Source organism: Anolis sagrei, chromosome 2, assembly GCF_037176765.1.
Source record: "Anolis sagrei isolate rAnoSag1 chromosome 2, rAnoSag1.mat, whole genome shotgun sequence".
NCBI classification, from domain to species: Eukaryota; Metazoa; Chordata; class Lepidosauria; order Squamata; family Dactyloidae; genus Anolis; species Anolis sagrei.
The window spans coordinates 251,874,042-251,894,178 of record NC_090022.1 but is presented as its reverse complement, the minus strand read 5'-3'; the positions used below and the strand labels follow the sequence as shown (position 1 = coordinate 251,894,178).

The window sequence follows — 20,137 nt, the reverse complement described above, 5'->3', positions numbered from 1 at the left end:
TGGAAGAAATATACTGCCAATTTAATCAAGAGCAGATGTATACGCATCAGTCATGAATGCACATCCATTATAGTGCCCCATGCAAACTCTGCTTCTGTGACCTTTGAATTAAGACATTGGGTACCAGACAAAAATATCCAACTATGGCTACAGAGGACTTTACACTTGCATGACACCAACGGGATTCTGAACTGTTTCTAGAGCTTTTCAAGCACTAGAAGCATTACACCTGGCATAATTTGAAAATAATTAACAGCTAATGTTAACTAAATCACTGATGTTAGGACCTTGAACGTTAATCATTTCCACTGTGGCATGTGTCATCATTGATCAGATTTATACATCAGAGAAATTAAGCAGTAAAGAATCTAAATCCAACTGTAAGTCCCAGTCAAAGTTAAAACCACTGAATCAATAAAATTTCATGGGTATATTGTCATTGGGAATAAGAATGAGTGAAGCCAATGAATTTGACAAAAAGGGTTTCTGACTGGGAAAATGCTTAACAAAACATCTACATTTTCCATACTTTATCCTCAATTTAAAGAGTTTTACAGAGGTCCACAAATATACTTGTTACCCTTGAGGTGAACTTGTCTTCCCATCTCTCATGAACCTCTGAACTTTGAACAGGAGCCATAAGGTTATCCCCAAAATAGTGGCATTTCCTGGAGGAACCATCAGAACTTTAAAAGCAGAGCATAATTCTGAGATAATCTAAAGGAGAATGATCGAAGCTAAGGAAACCTCCAAAATAAAGTACAGTGCAAGGGCAGGCTTGTCTCCTCCCCAATGTCTGGAACATAACAAAACAGATTGTCTCTATAATCATGCTGCACTCCTAAGCATTCAAGAATGCAGTGAGATTATAGAGACAATCGACTTCCTCTGTTCTCAGATGCAAGCTTTGGAGAAGATAAATGCACCTATTGATGTATGTCTGAAATGTTATAAGTGCATACAATGTAATACAATATCAGAGACATGACCTTACAACGACCCAAACAATGAGCTCCTCTGAAATATGAATTTTAGCTACCTGCCGAAACCAACTGAAATCTATGAACCTAAATACCATGTTAGTTCTACTCAGAGTAGACCCATTAAAATCAAAAGGGCCTTAAGTTAGTTGGACTAACAGTATTATTAATTTCAATGTGTCTAGTCTAGCTATATCTATCCTTAGAAGTATTCCTTAAAACTCCAGGAAAGCTGTGCATATATTTTTCTTGATATTCAAACTTGCTGAAAAAGCGTGGCTTCTATTCCATTATACTTTTTAAATGTTGCAATTTCAAGAACAGGTACTAAAAATAAAAATAAAATCTGTATCACACAATGAAAATATTATTTTAAAATATTTAATGTCTAATTTCCTACTCTTTATGCTTCTTCCTCTTGATTTCACCAGTTGAGTCCTCTGCCGTGTCTTCACTACTTGATGAGTCCTGCATACAAAACACAATATCTGTTTGGATATGACCAATAGGTTCATCCAGTCTAATACAATGCAATATAATTTCAGCATCAAAGTTTACCCTCATTTATTAAAGTGTTTGTGTAATAAAGAAAAAGGCTTTAAACTACAGGGTTAGTCAAAATGTATAGGCCAATAAGCCATTCTATATTAATTACGCCATAAATAGTTATAATGACAAGAAAACACAGTAAATATGTAAAATGCAGTTTTCAAAGCAGACTGGAAAATATGATCCAGTTAGAAGAATTTGGAAAAAAATCTAAAGGGACATATAGAAAAAAGTTAAAATACAATCTAAGAATCAACTAAAACCCATCCATATCACATGAGAGCAGCACCTGCTTTACTTAATATGAAAAGTGAATAGTTACATTTTATAATATATTGCCTTAGTTGGAAAACTGTGCTTCTGGCCAGCAAGGCCAATGTTCAATCATAGTAGAAAATTGAGCTTTAAAGGATAATATACACCAAATACTATTTAGTCCATCCTCCAAATGAAAAACAGGGAGCCTAGAAAATCTGAGGTAGGCTTGCTGAAGCTGCGAGTGTTTTAATAAGTAAAATTATGTTCAGATGCCATGAGGTATTTTAAAAGAGAGTCCCCTTAGGCTTCCTTTCTAATTACAATGAGTGAGGATTTGGGATACTAAATTTGTCTATGCAGAGGATAGGCTTCTGGAGTCATGCAAGAAGATACAAAATGTAAATCATCAGAATTTGAATACTGACAGGTAAACTGTACAATCTTAAAAGAGCCTGTAATGATCTTCAAAAGAAAAAACAGATAACATCAACACATTAATACAATGGATAACTGGTTTGTGGTAATATTAATAATAATATTTATTTATTTATTATTTTTATCCTGCTTTTCTCCCATGGTTGGGATTCAAGGTATCTGAAGAGCACCTGATTCCATTTTTTAATTATGATGTCCATGCCTACAAGCAAAACATCATCTTATAGCTTATTATTTACCTCTTCCGAACCACTGTTTGAGGATGCCGCTTTTGATAGTTGTTGTTGCTGCTGCTGCTGCTGTTTCCTAAGCATTGCGGATCTCTGTACAGCCAGAATACTTGGGTTTGATTTCCAAAACTAGAGTGAAATGAAAATTAAAAGATTATGTAGACACACTTACTAGTTAATAAATGTCTCAGTAGTAATATCACAAGTAATAATTTGTGTCAGGTTGTTAGAAAGCTATTCTAATACCAGCTCTAAATCGAAAGTAAATGCATACAGAGAAAATGAGAATGGGGACATTCATTTATCTTCCTTTCTATCACAACAGATAAGGAGCCTTCAACATCAACTTGATATTTTTCAGCTGGAATTTTGCAAAGACCACTTTAAACAATTTGTAGTGGCATGACGACACTACAATGAAAGCCCTATACCCATACAGATTCCAAAGCCACATTTATTTATTTATTTATTTGCTTATTTTGAAAATTAATCCTGGTTTGCATCGTAAGAACTTGGAGCAGGTCACAACAATTTTGCAACAAGTAAAGTTTACAAAATAAAGAAACAATTTGTTGTCAATGGCTTTCATGGCTGGAATCACTGGGTTGCTGTGAGAATTTTTGGGCTGCTCTAGCTTTTTCAAAATTACCACCATCATCTTAGTTGTTTCTCTGATTAATGTCCTACTTACTTAGTTTAGCTGGACAACCTTCCCTAGGTAGCTTTAATGCTGTTCCAAAAAATCTTCATTGCTTGTATTTTTTTTTTAAAAAAAGAACACTGATGGATGCTTCTGGTCTCATCCCAGTTCATCTTAATCCAGGCCAGAACAACCTGTGATCCTCCAAGCGTTTGGGACTCCAACTTTGAGAAGTTTTAGCCAGCTTTAGCCAATGGACATGAATTCTGGAAGGTGAAGTCCAAAACACAAGGAGGGCCACTAGTTGTGCAGGCCTGTCAATCAAATGTTCCCGGACCACGGATACATCTAAAAAGTAGAATTAATACAGTTGGACACCACTTTAGCTATCATGGCTCAATGCTGTGGAGTCATGGGAGTTGCCATTTTACAAGGTTTTTAGCGTTTTCTAACAAAGGTCACTGATGCCTCATCAAACCACAATTCCAAGGCTTTAAAGTGGTGTCAAACTGCATAAATTCTAAAATGTAATTGCACCCTATGACCAATTTCCCTGAACCTCCAATTCATCCCATTTTTTCTGATTTTGCAGGAGGTGGTAGTATTGATTAGCCTCAACTAAAATTATACACATGGAGTTTCTAGTAGAAGTTAAATGTGGGCACCAGTAGAGCACAACTTCATTTGCATTACCAGTTTCCCCTTACAAAACCACTAAAGTTTCTAGGCAGATGCTTACTGAAAACAATACTGATTTAAAATGATCAGTTATACATAAGAATTTATTATACCTCAGCTCCATCAACCTTTGGTGGTTTTGCTTGCACTTTCTTCTCCTTAGATGTGTCAGACTCTGAATCTGATTGACTGGCGGATTCAGAACCAGAGTCTGAATCGCTGCTTCCCGATTGGCTGCTACTTCCATCACTACTGCTTCCAGAACTTGAACCAGATCCAGAACCCGATGCTGAACCAGAATCATCATCTGACTGGCTGTAATGACAAGGCAAGTATAAATGTTATAGAGACTGTGAAAACACAACAACTAAACTGCAGGGAGGGGCATCATACAGTCTTAGGGATGATATTGGATTGCAAGTCCCAGCAACCACAGCAAGCATATTTAATGCTGAAGAATTCTGGGCATTACAATATGGTTCTGGAGGGTTCCATGAGATAAATTCAATCCCAAATTATATTAGAGTACACCCACATAATCAATAGGGCTTAATATGTTGTATTTAGGAACTGTGGGGCAAAACGTTTCCACAATATACATTTCTGAAAAATTCTGATTTCATAAACTCTAAAAATTCCAGAAAAATGTTTTCCTTAACAAACGCTAACAATTCATTGGACTAGCACTGGTCTTAGCTCCCAATGGTTGTGTATCCTTTAAAAGCTCCTTAATGCTTGCTTTTAAGAAACAAATGATGAATGTTTACCCAAATATCTCAATCTTTCCAATAGTGCTTACAACTGCAGGCTAACCTTTTCAAGGGATATGTAAGGGGAGTCGGAGTGGGGAGTTTTAAGAAGGCTTTTGTCACACATATTTAGAATACAGACCAAGGTACAGGGAGGAATGAGCTTGTGCACTTAACTGCTGGAAATCTGAGCAAACTGTATCAAAGAGTGCTGATATTTCCACATCCCAATCACAATTCCCCCACTTTAAGCCATCTGGACCATATATAACTTAAAAGCTGTTGACTGGTGCTGCGTGATAGCTGATGTTTTGGACACATTTAGTGCTTTCTTACAGACTGATTTAATGCATTTCAAACAAGTCTTGTAAGTAGTAATTTGCTTGATAACTGCAGATAACAGCATAAATGTCCATATAAGTAGACTGTTCATTTCACTTCTCTTGTACTATCCTTCTTGTTAGAAATAAGTAACTAGCCAAGAAGTCATTAGCTAATGTTTCTATGTTCATTTTTGGTAATTTCTTAGCTCTCGAGGGCATGTTTACAAGGTTGTTTTAACATCAGGCTCATGTACTTAAACACAGGCTAGCAAGGTTAGTTTAAGTGCAAATATAATTCACAGAACTTGAATTCACTGAATACACTGATCATTCAACTGCAGATTATGTTATTTTCAAGCTGTTTTAGAAAAACTTTATCACAGAAGTCTGAACACCTATTCCATACATACATTTGATAAACTTGTGCTGCTTTTATGATTTAAATACATTGTTCAGCCAGAAATAAACTAGGCATGTGTGAGAGAGGAAAGAAAAGAAACACAACTTTTCCTATGAAGAAGAGGGGGATGGAACCAGAAACTGAAAGCAAAGGATTTGATCACTTGTTCTGTTATTGATAAACAAAATACAATCTATCCCACTTCGAGCTAATCAAAATCAAACTCAAAACTGAGACATGCTATGACATTTTTCATCTTTGTTACAACTGGTTATAAAGATTTCACTTTGCGAAAAAACAGTGTTGCTGTAGTAAATTCAGTTCACTTAATAAGTTATAGATACAGCATTTATACAACTGTAATTGCTGTATCTACAACTCTATATCCATGGATTCAACTATCCATGGCTTGAAAATGTTCACAAAAACATTCCTAAAGCAAATCTTGATTTTGTTATTTTATATAAAGGGCACAATTTTATTATAACATATAACCAGACATGAACATCCATGGATTTTGGGGCTAAACTCTGATGGATATTAAGGGTTCACTGTATTCGATAATGTTGGCATCTTTGTTCAGTATGAGTACATGCATACTGCTGGCAAAATCATGGTTTCCTATAGCAGAAACAAGTAATGAAAGAAAGACATACATATTGCAAAACACACTGCTGGCACACAATAGTCCAATTTCGATGTATGCCTCAAATTTGACCAGGATGGATGAGCCCAAGGTCTCTACTTTTTTCACTACATTTTTCATTTCCACCCCATTGCTGAACACACACAGAAATGACTAGCCGAATATTTGAAGTAAGGACAGATCTCACAGAATTAATGTTTTAGACTGCAAGTGCAGCAACTTGCTCACTATAAAGCTGTTCCACTGATGCAGAAAACGTGTATAAAGTAGATGGTTTCTCTTATGGCTACCACTTGCAGGACATAGAAGCAGTATAGCACTTTCAGTGTTAAAGGAAGAAAATATCCAGTCACTCCCTTATGTCCACAGGGTCATGCAAGGGAGGAAGGTATCTTTTGTTTGTGCTCACACAATATTTCAGAGAAGAATCAAATGGTTTGGTTTCTGTTCAAGGTGAAAGAACTGTGTAGCTTTTTCCAGACTATATGAGGTAAAAACAAGACCAGGGCATGCCCTCTATGTTAGGGAAAGAGTCAACAGCAACAGAAATAATGGGTGGTTAATAGGAAAAGTAAAAAAAATCTCTACTTCTCAAAACAAACATGATTCAAAATGGGACATCTGTCCATTTTTTGTGTTTTATGAAGTGTTGAAAAATGCATTCACTGTATTTTGAAAATGAAAATTAAAAGATTAAAAGTGAATGCTATGAGTTTTCATACTGAACATTGCATCTCAGAAATTAAGGAGAGAAAAAAATCAAAACCTAGATCTGACAGATTCCTAATCTTCTAGCAGATACATGTGTTTACTTAATAAATAAATATTAATAAGGGTTGTTGTAGGTTTTTTCGTGCTGTATGGCCATGTTCTAGAAGCATTCTCTCCTGATGTTTCGCCTGCATCTATGGCAAGCATCCTCTGAGAACATGGCCATACAGCCCGAAAAAATCTACTACAACCCAGTGATTCCAGCCATGAAAGCCTTCAATACTAAATATTAATAAAGTTTTCACAGCATGAAGATATCAAGTTTAAGTTTTTCTACTAAAAAAACAACTGATTTATTTGATAGTAAACAATTTTTTCTGAACACTATAGTTTTTCTGCCCTTCCTCTTTACCAAAGCTTATAGGTATAGACAAGAAAATAATCTTACTGCAATAGGAATTCGAACAAGAATAGATATTTTAAAAAGTTATTTTCTATAGCAACAGAGTGAGGTTGTAATACAAGCTGTTTCTATAAAGCTCAGTGAAAAGAAAGCTAATTATTATTCTAAAAGATACTCATCCATTTTTTTTAAACTCCTTGGTTAACTATTTTATTATACTATGACTGGCAAAATAATACTATGCAACAGCATTATGTAAGTATCTTACATGTTTTCAAAGAAATGCTGCATGTTAGAATAATGATAAGCCATGTAGTACTGTATAAGATTCACAATTTTGCACATCACTAGTTTATAAAGCAACGGTTTCATAATATTTATACTGTTTTAACATTGCTTGCTTTATTTATTGACAGTGGAAATTATATAGGAATCCTTAACTATTAATGAATAATATTGGCAAAAATTTAGCAATGTTAGGATATTCTGGGCTTGAACTCAAGTAGGACATTAATATTCCCAGTCGACTATGGACTTCTTATAATATAGTCTTTATCTCTCATCTGAAAAGGATTAAGTGAGATAATTTATTGAAAAAATGTTACAACACATAATAAGCATAGTAGTGTAGAGGCAGGCCCTGAGTTACAAACACCTGATTTACAAATGACTCATAGGAAGTGATGGAAATCTACCCCTCAGAAGTTATCTTGGGGGATAGGTTTCTCCACTGAAGCTTTATCAGTAATCTTTGTTTACACAACAAGCCATATTTTCCCCAAGATCCAATGTATCTATTCCAACTTACAAACAAATTCAACTTAAGCACAAACCTACAGAACCTATCTTGTTTGTAACTTGGGGACTGTCTGTATACTAAAATAGTTAACTAACCAAGAAAAATGGCATATCTGAAAATGGGATGTAAAATGTAAAATGTATCCCATCCTTCTCATCCACAGAGGGAGACTCAGAGCGGCTTCACAGCAGGCATTCATTCAATGCCAATAACAGTAATAAATGATAACAGCAATTAAAGCAATTAAAACAATGTTAGGAATCCTGATATGCAGGTGAATAGTGGTGGGGTTGGGGGGGTGTGTGTGATTTTTGTCATTTGTGGTAATTGCTTGGATTTATAGTTAACCTACAATCAAAGAGCATTCTGAACTCCACCAACAATAGAATTGAACCAAACTTAGCACACAGAACTCTCATGACTAAAAGAAAATACTGGAAGGGTTTGATGGGTACTGATGTTGAGTTTTGGAGTTGTAGTTCACCTACATCCAGAGAGCACTATGGATGGAGAACAATGATGGAGCTGGACCAAACAAATACTCAATATGCCAAAAAGTGAACACTGATGGGAGTTTGGGGAAAATAGAGCTTGACATTTGGGAGTTGTAGTTGCTGGGATTGATAGTCCACCTACTAGCAAAGAGCATTCTGAACTCCACTAACAATGGAATTGAACCAATCTTGGTCAACTTCCATGACCAACAGAAAATACTGGAAGAGTTTTGTAGTATTAGTTCACCTACACCCAGAGAGCAGGAGGAGGGCTTTTGGTGGGAGGATTCACCATCTGTTTCCAAAAAGGAAGAAACAGACAGATGGAGAGATCATCAGACTTCTCTGTCAAAGGGGTTCCTAAGACCATCAGAAATATGTTTTCTGATGGTCTTTGGTGACCCCTTTTAGCCCCCCCCCCCCGACCCCCAGGTGGTCTCTGGTTGCTTCTGGATCGAGAGAATCGGCCGTTTACGAAGACGTTGCCCAGGGGACGCCCAGATGTCTTGCAATCCTGAGGAGGCTTCTCTCATTGACCACCTGCTGCAATGCAACCTGAGCCCTGCCACATGCACGATGGAGGACCTTCTTGCGGCAACACCAGAGGCACTCCAAGTGGCCAGATACTGGTCAAAGGCCATTTAATCAGCTACCAAGTTTGCAAAATTTGTGTTTTTTTTTGTTTTTTTTTTGGTTTTTTTAAATCTGTTTGTTTGTTTTGTTCTGTTGGAAATGTAATACAATGTTCTGGTTGCGGATGACACGATAAATAAATAAATAACCGACCCCCAGGTTGAGAAATACTGCTCTAGAGCTATAGGATGAATTACACTAAACTGTAACTGAATGGTGAAAAATAAACCATGGGTCCTCCTTCCCTGTGGTTGGATAAAAGCATACACTTTCAGTTTTGAATAAACCAATTTCCTGTGAAGTTCAAAACTTAGGAAGCTGGTTAACACCAAGGATATCTATTGGAGATGGCAGTTTATTCAGCGCAGAAGTGGAAGTTTTTCTCTTTCTTCCCTGTGAATGGACAAGGGTGGAAATATGTGGAAAAGGAAATATGTGAGCCCAAATCTAACTAAAACTTGCTTTTGTTTAAATTGGATCAAAATCAATTTCTTTTTTAAAGTATTTCATATTTTAAAAATGGGTTTATACTTATGCATTTGTTAAAGAATGAAAAAGTGGTTAATAATACAATTAAAACATAAAATAAACCAAACAGCCAGTTTTAAAATGCATTATTAAAAGAAAAAATAGTACCCTTCTATAGCTATCCAGTGTAACTGCCACAAGACTGTTATGTTATTCATCAGGGGTGAGCAAAATTGGCCTCCTGAATCCTTTTTGTTTTGTAATAACCTAGTATAAGTATGGGGATTTTACTTGTTAAAGACTGAGAGGTAAATTTTATGTGTTAATGAAATTTAAAGGAAAAACTAAAATATAAATGGAGAAGTAATCTACATCTGCCAAGTTCTGCTCATTCTCCTTGGGCTATACCCTTTGAGCACGTGCAGCCTGAATCAAAGAACTGGAAGAAACCACAAGGACCATTCAATCCAGCCCCCTGCCATTCAGGAAAATACAATCAAAATACTCCCAACAGATGGTTACCTAGCCTCTGCTTTAAAACTTTCAAAGGAGATACCATCATGCTCTGAGAAGGCAGGAAAATACATTGCCCAATAGCTCTTACCTAGGAAATGCCTAGAGAGGGCATATTTTGGCAGATAGCGACAAATGAAACCACAGGTGCTGGTCCCATGGAATTGCGGGGGAGGGGTGTTAGGTAAAAGATAAAACATTCACTCTGTTTTAATATCATATTGAAATAGTGTACCTTTACTGGTGCCCAAATAAGAATAGGCATTTTATGGCTCTCAGAAAAACCTCAGGTATTTTGCATGCTAAACGATGAGAGATATAGTTGCGAGTATTACCCTTTTTAAACTAGAACTTCATTATCAATCAACTGGTGCCTGATGCAAAATGCTGGCATGGAAGCAAACTGTTCACATTCCAAACTATGCAAGAAAATGAACCATGTACACATACAAATCTTGGCACAAGTTGCTATAGAATAGAGATTCAAATAATGCACCTTAAATTATACTTAAACAATAGTATTGTTAGTAACTGTGTGCTCAATAAAACCTCCCCAAACAACTCCAAATCACTAGGATCTATCAGGAATTGAGCACCACTTCCATGTTATGCTATGTCATTAATCTTTACTTGTTTTGTTGGACTAGATGGGCCCTTGCGGTCTCTTCGACTCTGTGATTCCATGAACGATTGTTTTACATTGAGAACAAAATAAAAGATCTCAAGAAAATAAAGGCATCCCACTGGAATACAAAAACCGTTTAGAAAAACTAGAATGGCAGAAATATATTTCCTAATAATGTCACAAAAATAGCTCATGTTTCAAGCTGCCTTAAGGCAACAATTTTCCAATTTCCTTTAAGGGAACAGGGATTCTTTGAGGTGGTGTTCCTGAGGTCTTTGAGATAACTATCACAAATTCAGCATGTTACAATCCATTTAATTTAATACTAGCAAAGTAGCATAAGAATTCACAGGTATACAAAATATTAGAAGAGGTAAAGATTACTAGATTAGAAGCCCAGAATGCCTTATCGTTCCTTCTATTAATCCACTAATAAGTGTGATGTTTCCACTGACTGGAGATTCAGACTGGATCTACACTGCCAAATAATGCAGTTTCAGAATGCAGATTAACTGCATTGAACTGGTCTATAAGTCTACATTGCCAAATAATGCAGTTATACTGTATTCTGAAACTTCATTATATAGCAATGTAGATGGGGCTTATTCTGACTTTAGTTTTGATGGCAAATCCATCAATGTTTGTGAATTATGTCAGCAAAACACAGAACTTCATAATCATCACAGTTCTTCACCTGCTAATTGACTGGTTATCCTACATTGCACTTGTGTAAGCACCATTTTATTTCCCCTCTCACAGCTATACAAACATCAAACAACTGAATAATTAATAATTCTTAAGATGACGTCTTGAAAGAACAGATAGTAAATATGCTGTCTCATGACGTCTGCCATTTGAGGCCAGCTGGAGGATAATATGGGTGGAGTGAGGCAAGAAGGATGCCTGGATAATGTCAACTCCACATTTCACCAGACTGCAAAAACAAATACCACCAACTTCATTTTAGGCTTCATGTTGCTGCAGCAAGCCATTGTATCACATACCAAACCACCATAGTTCTGGTCTATTATCTTTGCTCAAATAGCTATGAATGAATGGGAATGTCCTCATATTTTGTATGATACAACAAAGAGAGAGGAACATTTTGTATTGTCAAATTCTCACATATTAAATGCATGTGTGTTATAATACACATGCACCTTTTTGTCCTCAGAATGTATACAGACAGCAGCTATCAAAAGGTTGTTAAGAGGTAGGAGGTGACTGTATTCTTCTGCCAGTGAATCAAATTCCTAAACACCTACTACAGCTTCAGAGGGCTGGAAAACCAACTGCACTCAATTTTGGGGACATGTGAGGAACTAAAAGACATGATGGGGGAGGTAAACTCCAATTGCACTGACAGAAGTTGACTCATGTAATTAATACAGATTGATTAGAAGCACAGTGGGCTTTCAGAATCTGCTGGGTTTTGGTTCCTGAACTCCATGTGGATACCAAAATCCATAGATGCTCAAGTTCCATTATATACAATGATGTTTCTTATATAATGAACAAGTCAAACAAGTGCTATAAAAGTTATTTCCCCTTAATATTTAAGATTGCCAAAAAATTATTCTTAATGTGCCATATTTTAAAGAATTTGTTGTCATACAATGGCCACAATCTCATATGGTTTTGAAGAAGTGTTAAGACAAATTCACTGCAGATGGGCGTATTTGAACATGAAAGTTAAATGAAGCTTTCAAGTTCAGCGCAAGTATGCCACTAAACAGTAGCTGTTAAAAGGGAACAGTGAAGAAATGCTGTTTCCTTTCTACATTGCTAGTGGCCTTACCAGAAGCATTAAGTATAGACAGTCATGCTACAAAGCAGGATGATGAACAGGGGTGTTCTTGTGTTCCTACAACCTTCCATTCATAACATGTACAGTGTTTCAAAACTCACATAGACATTTGGAAATCACTTCAAATTTCAAAAAGAGATAAATAAATCTATAAAGACAACTGCTGCTACTGCTCAGATCTTACTGATCACCACTAAGCTAGGAAGAGCTCGGACATCTAGCTCCTAAGAGCCACTGCTCAGAATTGCACTACGGTATCAACAAATAAAACTCCACAAACTTACACAGTATATCTACTCAAAAATAAGCTCCACTAAGTTAAGTGGGTTCACTCCTGACAAGAAAGTATAAGATGACAACCAATATTTTTTATCTTTCGCTTTTTTGGTCGTGTCAGGAGTGACTTGAGAAACTGCAAGTCGCTTCTGGTGTGAGAGAATTGGCCGTCTGAAAGGACATTGCCCAGGGGACGCCTGGATGATTTGATGTTTTATCATCCTTGTGGGAGGCTTCTCTCATGTCCCCGCATGAGGAGCTGGAGCTGGTAAAGGGAGCTCATCCGCCTTTCCCCGAATTCGAACCTGCGACCTGGTCTTCAATCCTGCCGGCACAGAGGTTTAACCCACTGCACCACCGGGGCTCCTTTAGCTGAAATCTAAATAAGCTTATTTAGATTTCAGCTAAATATCTTTAGCTGAAATCCAAAAAAGCTGTGAGAATCTTTGGAGAATCTTGAGTTACTATGAACACTGAACAATACATGAACATACACTGAACATCAGTAAGAAAAGTCTTAAAAAGACAAATATACATCTGCATTGCAGTTCATTACTGTTATTCTTAATATGTTTATATAAAATTTTCAGTAAATGGCCAACAGGCATCTGTAACACGTACTGAGTAAAAGTCCTTTATAAAACTTCACTCGTTTCTATTTCACCTTCATGCGTATCTGTCTTCTAATCACCTGTCGACTTATAGTGATGTCATGAACTTCATAATGTTTTCTTAGGCATGGAATACTTAGAAGCTGATTGCCAGTTCCTTATCATGTGCATTTTCAGCTATATACTTTTTAACCATTTTTAGCCATCTTTACAAACAGGGATGATTTCAAAGCATATTTCTTAATATATACCAAAGGTGGAAAATGTGTGCTATCTGACTAGTAAATCTAATAGCGTGGAATGCTGGAAGCAGCACTCCAAAAATATTTAAAAGGACTGCTATACAGTACATATGGAGGTGGAGGCGTTTTGGAGGAACTGTGTATCAGTACAAAACAATACTGTCAATGCAGGCATTTTATATCCAACATACTAGTAAGTTAGAAGAAAATAGATTTATCATACCCAAAGCCTAGGTTCTTCACACTTTTGTTACTAAATACATTTTGTTTCAATAGAACTACAATTTCAGTTACTGAAAGTAACTGAAATTGGTCTGTTCTCTCAAAAGACACAATACACATACACGCATATATGTAACTTCCACAAAAATGTATGAATGTAAGAAAAGGTTGCAAATTCATACCTTGATTCTCCACTACTGTTCCTTGCACTTTCTTCATCGCTGTGCCCATTCATTGTAAATATTCACCAAGATAAAAATATAAATAAAAGTTCTTCCAGTTTGCAAGCTGGATATAAAATGTCCACTGAAGAGGGTCCTCTTTCTTTGAGTTTAGGAATTTCACATAAATCTTGTTCCACTGTGTTCAGAAGTTCATTTTTCTTTTTTTGCTCACGTTACCTTTAAAAAAAAGAACATTATGACTTGATGACTTGAAATGACTGCATATTTGTACATACTTCAATGACACTACACTAAAATTGATCCAATGATTACAGTTTATACTCATGTATAAGTATAAAAAGTTTAGTCAAAATTGACAAGGTTATTGTAGGTTTTTCGGGCTATATGGCCATGTTCTAGAAGCATTCTCTCATGACGTTTCACCTGCATCTATGGCAAACACCCTGCATTTATGGCAAACATCCTCAGAGGTTGGGAGCTAGACTTATTTGTAAATACTGCCCTAGGATCAGTGATAAACTGCCTATATGCATCAACCATTTTATAAACTGACAAAAGCAGTAATATGTCATGTAAAAAACATGCTCTAACACATTAAAATTACAGTATGACCCCTGTATCCGCAGAGAATACATCACCTGATATCGCATGGATACATGAAAGTGGTGTAACGATGAACTCCATTATTTTCAATGAGATTAATGACAGAGAATAGGTTATAGCTTGTAAAGAAGGGTAGAGTCGATAGATGAAACTCTGAGTAAATAAAACTGCACACACTGATTCTGCAGATATGGAGTGGTACTGTACAGTTCAAATTCTGCATGTATAGAACTGAACTATCCTTCAATTGAGTGTCATAAAGAATCATCATAACCACACAAGTATGTATTCTGTAGTTTTGTCCCTTTAAAAACAATGCACAAGGAGTCAGGTTTTCCAGCTAGTTGACAAGTATAGCAGGGGTCCTCAAACTTTTAAACAGAGGACCAGGTCACAGTCCCTCGAACTGTTGGGTGGGCCGGATTATAATTTGAAAAAAAGCATGAATAAATTCCTATGCACACTGCACATAAGTGTTTTTTGTAGTGCAAAAACCACTTAAAAACAATACAATAATTAAAATGAAGAACAATGTTAACAAATTTAAACTTATTAGTATTTCAATGGGAAGTGTGGGCCTGCTTTTGGCTGATGAGATAGGATTGTTGTTGTTCTTGTTGTTGTGTGCTTTCAAGTCGTTTCAGACTTAGGTTGACCCTGAGCCAGGGCCGGGTAAATGACCTTGGAGGGCCGTATCCAGCCCCCGGGCCTTAGTTTGGGGACCCCTGAAGTATAGGATGGAACTGGTCCTTCGGAGGGCTTTCATATAGGATTATTACAAACATAAAAGTATGACTTCTATAATATTGTCCCTTGAAAAACAAAACACTAAGAGCCAGATCTGTTAACCAGAATTCCAGGTGTTCTAGATGATGAACAAGAAACTAGTTTCAATAAATTAAGCCATGGTAAAGTGAAACTGTGAATACTGGGTTATACAACACAGTCCAAATCTGGTAAACAAACATATATAGCATTGGGTTGTCTTTCAGAGGAATTTCATATAGGTTCATAATGACCACAGAAGTATTTATTTACTATATTTATACCCCACCCTCTCTCATCCAGAGGGGGATTTAGAGTGGCTTACAACATGGCAATATTCAAAGCCGCATTTACAATTAAACAAAAAACAATACTATAGAAATATGGCTTCTATTCTAATGTGCCTTTAAAAACAATGCACTAGGAGTCAGATCTGTTAATACAAGTTCCAAGTATTCCAATAGCTGAACAAGAAACCAGTTCCAGTATATAAAGCTGTAGAAAAGTGAAAGTGCATACAGTACTTCTGTGGATATTGGGTCATAGTATACAGTCCAAAATCTATAGTTCTGTCCCATTATTATTACTGCACTATTCTCTCTTAAAGGAGACTCAAAGTAGTCAAATCTAACAGTCCAAAACCTGTAAGCAAGCATGGATAAGACTGACCTGTCCTTCAGAGCAGTGTCATGTAGGATCATAAAGACCATACAAGTATGTCTTCTATATTATTGTTCTTTTAAAAGCAATGTGCTAAGAGCCAGATCCGTTAAGGTGAGTTCTAAGTATTCCAGCTCCTTAACAAGAAATTAGTTTTGATAAACAAAGTCATGGAAAAGTGAAACTGAGTACACGGTTCTGTAGATAATGGGTCATACCATACAATTCAAATCCAGTGTAAACAAACATGTATAGGATGGAACTGGCCCTTCAAAGGGGTTTCATATAAGATAATAACTGCTAAAGTATGTCTACTATAGTTATATCCCTTGAAAGTAGGCATGGGCAAACTTTGGCCCTCTGGGTGTTTTGAACTTCAACTCTTACAATTCCTAACAGCCCATAGGAATCCAACAAATGCTACGTTCGAAAAAGGACAAGAGGGATCCTCTCACCTCTGCAGGAGTCTAGCGTATACCATGCAGCTGTGGACGAGTCTACATAGGGACCACCAAATGCAGCATTGCCCAGGCATGAATCAAGGAATATGAAAGGCACTGTAGACTAACTCAACCAGAGAAGCCAGCCATAGCTGAGCACCTGGTGAACCAATCTGGAAAAAGCGTATTATTTGAGAACACAGAAATGCTGGACCACTCTAACAATCATTATGTCAGACTAGAGAGGGAAGCCACTGAAATCCACAAGCACGTGGACAATTTCAACAGAAAGGAGGAAACCATGAAAATAAACAAAATCTGGCTACTAGTATTTTTAAAAAAACTCTAAAAATTTGGCAATAAAGAACAACACTCAAAAAACTGGGGAATTCCAGACAAGAATCAATCATGGATCTCCCAACAAAATATTCCCACAGGCTACCAGCCAGACTTTGAAGTTGCAAGGTTATTAAGTGCTAATCAAGGTGGCCATTTGTAACATTGACACTTGCCTCAAGCAGATAAGAGTTATTTCTCTTACCCTGGAGAATTTATATATCCACAGATACATAAATCTCACTTGCCTAGTTTCCAACAGACCTCACAACCTCTGAGGATGCCTGCCATAGATGTGCGCAAAACATCAGGAGAGAATGCTTCTGGAATATACTGCCATATTGTTGTTCATTCGTTCAGTCGTCTCCGACTCTTCGTGGCCTCATGACCAGCCCACGCCAGAGCTCCCTGTCAGCCGTCACCACCCCCAGCTCCTTCAAGGTCAATCCAGTCACTTCAAGGATGCCATCCATCCATCTTGCCCTTGGTCGGCCCCTCTTCCTTTTGCCTTCCACTTTCCCCAGCATAATTGTCTTCTCTAGGCTTTGCTGTCTCCTCATGATGTGGCCAAAGTACTTCAACTTTGTCTCTAGTATCCTTCCCTCCAATGAGCAGTCGGACTTTATTTCCTGGAGGATGGACTGGTTGGATCTTCTTGCAGTCCAAGGCACTCTCAGAACTTTCCTCCAACACCACAGTTCAAAAGCATCTATCTTCCTTTGCTCAGCCTTCCCTAAGGTCCAGCTCTCACATCCATAGGTTACTACAGGGAATACCATGGCTTTGACCATGGCTGCCATACAGCCCGGAAAACTCATAGCAACCCAGCCAGTAGGTCGTTAGGAGTTGTGACAGCTGAAGTCCAAAAACACCCGGAGGGCCAAAGTTTGCCCGTGCTTGCTTAAAAAGCAGTGCAGTAGTTAGCAAGAGCTGCAAGTTTCCCAACTACTTCCCAATCATCCCTAGCTGTTTGCACAGGACTTCCGAATATCACAGTAGGAGAGGTGATTGATAACATGAGATAAATCAGTTTATGGAAGAGTTGGATTACTATTTTTCCGACTGTTTTGTTGTATATCCCCCCCCCCCCCCGCCCGGGAAGCCAAGCAATCCAAAGGCGGGGCCTTTCGGCGCGAGCACACGGGGCCCCCGCTCGCCCGCCTGGCAGCCAATGAGGAGCGGGCCTCGTGGATTTAGTGGGTGCCAAAACAAATGGGCTTCCTCCCTCCCTCCCCCAACGTCGTGGGTGCCTAGCTGCTCCACGCAAGGCGCCTTTTTCATCCCCCTCCTCCTCCTCATTATTGTCATCACTGCTGCCATTGCTAGGCCGCCTTTGGCCTTCTCTCTCTTTTCTCTCTTAACAGTAAACAAAAGAGAAAAGAGGAACAGCATGGTTTTGAGTCTACACCAGGCCTGAGCCAATTTGGGCCCGGAGGGCCCAAATTGGCCCAGGTCTCCTCTATACGAAAGGAATAGTTTGGCACCACTTTTTGCAAACTGCCAATCCTGGGAGTTGTAGCAACACAAGGCCCAGCGAAGAGACAACATCCAGGGTTCTGTCTCCTTGAGCAATGAAAAGTGCATCAAATCTACAGTGTGGATGCACCCTGGGAGGAAGGGGAACGGGACACGTAGGCCAGGCTGGAACAAAAGCCCCGCTTCTCCCTGAATTCTGGGAAGTTGGGCCTTCCCTCCAGCAGAGGCCTTGCTTTTCCCCCTTCTCTGCCCGCGCCTCGGCTTCGAGTTGGCTCCCCTCTGCTTCCCTCCCTCAGCAAATCACTGTCCTTTGGGCTGCGGCCTACACTTGAAGCGCCCGCCAGCCTCGCCTCAAGCCTTTGACCCTCGGCTTCCCCGCCGGTTTTTCATTTTTTACCTCTTCATTCTCCTCTTGAGGGAAGTCGCGGAATAATAATAATAAACCCGAGAGAGAGAGAGAGGCCTGCGGCGAAGGAAGGAAGGAAAGAAGGAAGCGCTCCGGGTCCGGCCTGGATTGCTCTTCGCCCTTTCTCAGTCTCTCTCTCGCTGTCTCTCTTTCGGCGGCGCTTGGCTTCGGCCTAGGCCCAAAAGGGAGGGAAAGGAAGCCCGAGTCCCTCCGCAAAGGGAGGGAGAGAGGAAGGAAGACTCGAAGGGGTTAAAAAACAAAAGGGAGCGGAAGAGGGGCCTGAGGTGCGCGGGCAGGCGCCGTTGCTTTAAGCGCTCCCGGCCGCCGCCATCATCACGCCGAGTGTCCCCTCCTCTTTCTCCTCCTCCTCCCTCCTTCTCTCCTTCCCTCCCTCTTTCCCCCTCCGATGGAAACCCCGGGCGTGATGTCAGCCCTGGACTGAGCGGGAAGGGAGGGAGGAAGGAAGGGGGAGGAGCCAGCGAGGCAGGCCGGGAAAGGAGCAGAGGGCGAAGGGGAAGGGAAGCAGGAAGGAAGGAAAGCAGGCCGCTATGACGAGAAGAGGAAGGGAAGAGGGCGCCAAGTGAGGGAATGCGCCTCTGAGGCCTCATCCGCCAGGCCGCTCTGAGGCCCAGCCATCCAACTCCCACAACAAAACCCACGCGAAAGAAAGGCCTCTCCGTGGTTCTGTGTCATCGCCATCACGTTGGCAGTCTTTAGGAAGAGCTTGAAGACCTGGCTGCTCCAGTGTGCCTTTCCAGAATAGGAAACTCCCAGCATCATGTCCCAAACGCACTTGACCAGAGATTTGAGATTGCCTGCACATCGCGCCTACCTTAAAATCCTTACATTTCACCTGTCATGTCCAGCACTTTTTAATTTATTCATTACACTTGGCCTGGTCCTAGTTTTAAATGTGTCATGATGTATTGTTTTGATGTTTTACTGTTACTGCTTTAATGTTTATTGGTTTGCTTTATGAGTTTTATTGTTGTATTTGTTATGCTGTTGTTTTATTTGTAAGCCGCACCAAGTCCTTCGGGAGATGTTAGCGGGGTACAAATAAAGTTAATAATAATAATAATAATAATAATTGGGCCCTGGTATTTCTCATCGTCTTGTAAGAGACCTCATGGGCCATCCAGTCCAACCCCCTGCCAAGAAGCAGGAAAATTGCATTCAAAGCACCCCCGACAGATGACCATCCAGCCTCTGTTGAAAAGCTTCCAAAGAAGGAGCCTCCACCACACTCCGGGGCAGAGAGTTCCACTGCTGAACGGCTCTCACAGTTAGGAAGTTCTTCCTAATGTTCAGATGGAATCTCCTTTCTTGTAGTTTGAAGCCATTGTTCCATGCCCTAGTCTCCAGGGAAGCAGAAAACAAGCTTGCTCCCTCCTCCCTGTGGCTTCCTCTCACATATTTATACATGGCTATCATGTTTCCTCGCAGCCTTTTTTATCTTCAGGCTAAACATGCCCAGCTCTTTAAGCCGCTCCTCATAAGGCTTGTTCTCCAGATCCTTGATCATTTTAGTTGCCCTCCTTTGGATACATTGAAGTGACATCTCCGGCCCACCC

The 20,137-nt window shown here is 39.0% G+C and overlaps 1 protein-coding gene across 2 annotated transcripts in view; it reads right to left on the bottom strand.

The window, feature by feature from the left end:
• Positions 1-18,962, bottom strand: part of CHD1 (chromodomain helicase DNA binding protein 1) — a 52,456-nt gene extending 33,494 nt beyond the window's left edge. Inside the window, exons 1-5 of one of the 2 annotated variants that reach the window (XM_060761831.2) lie at positions 18,555-18,962; positions 13,875-14,093; positions 3,884-4,085; positions 2,462-2,581; positions 1,381-1,448 (exon numbers count right to left, since the gene is read on the bottom strand). In XM_060761831.2, coding sequence (XP_060617814.2) covers positions 1,381-1,448; positions 2,462-2,581; positions 3,884-4,085; positions 13,875-13,927 — 443 coding nt within the window. In that variant the 5' untranslated portion in view covers positions 13,928-14,093; positions 18,555-18,962. The remainder of the gene's footprint in view (positions 1-1,380; positions 1,449-2,461; positions 2,582-3,883; positions 4,086-13,874; positions 14,094-18,554) is intronic. The other variant, XM_060761832.2, reaches the window with a different exon arrangement.
• Positions 18,963-20,137: the final 1,175 nt, after the last annotated feature.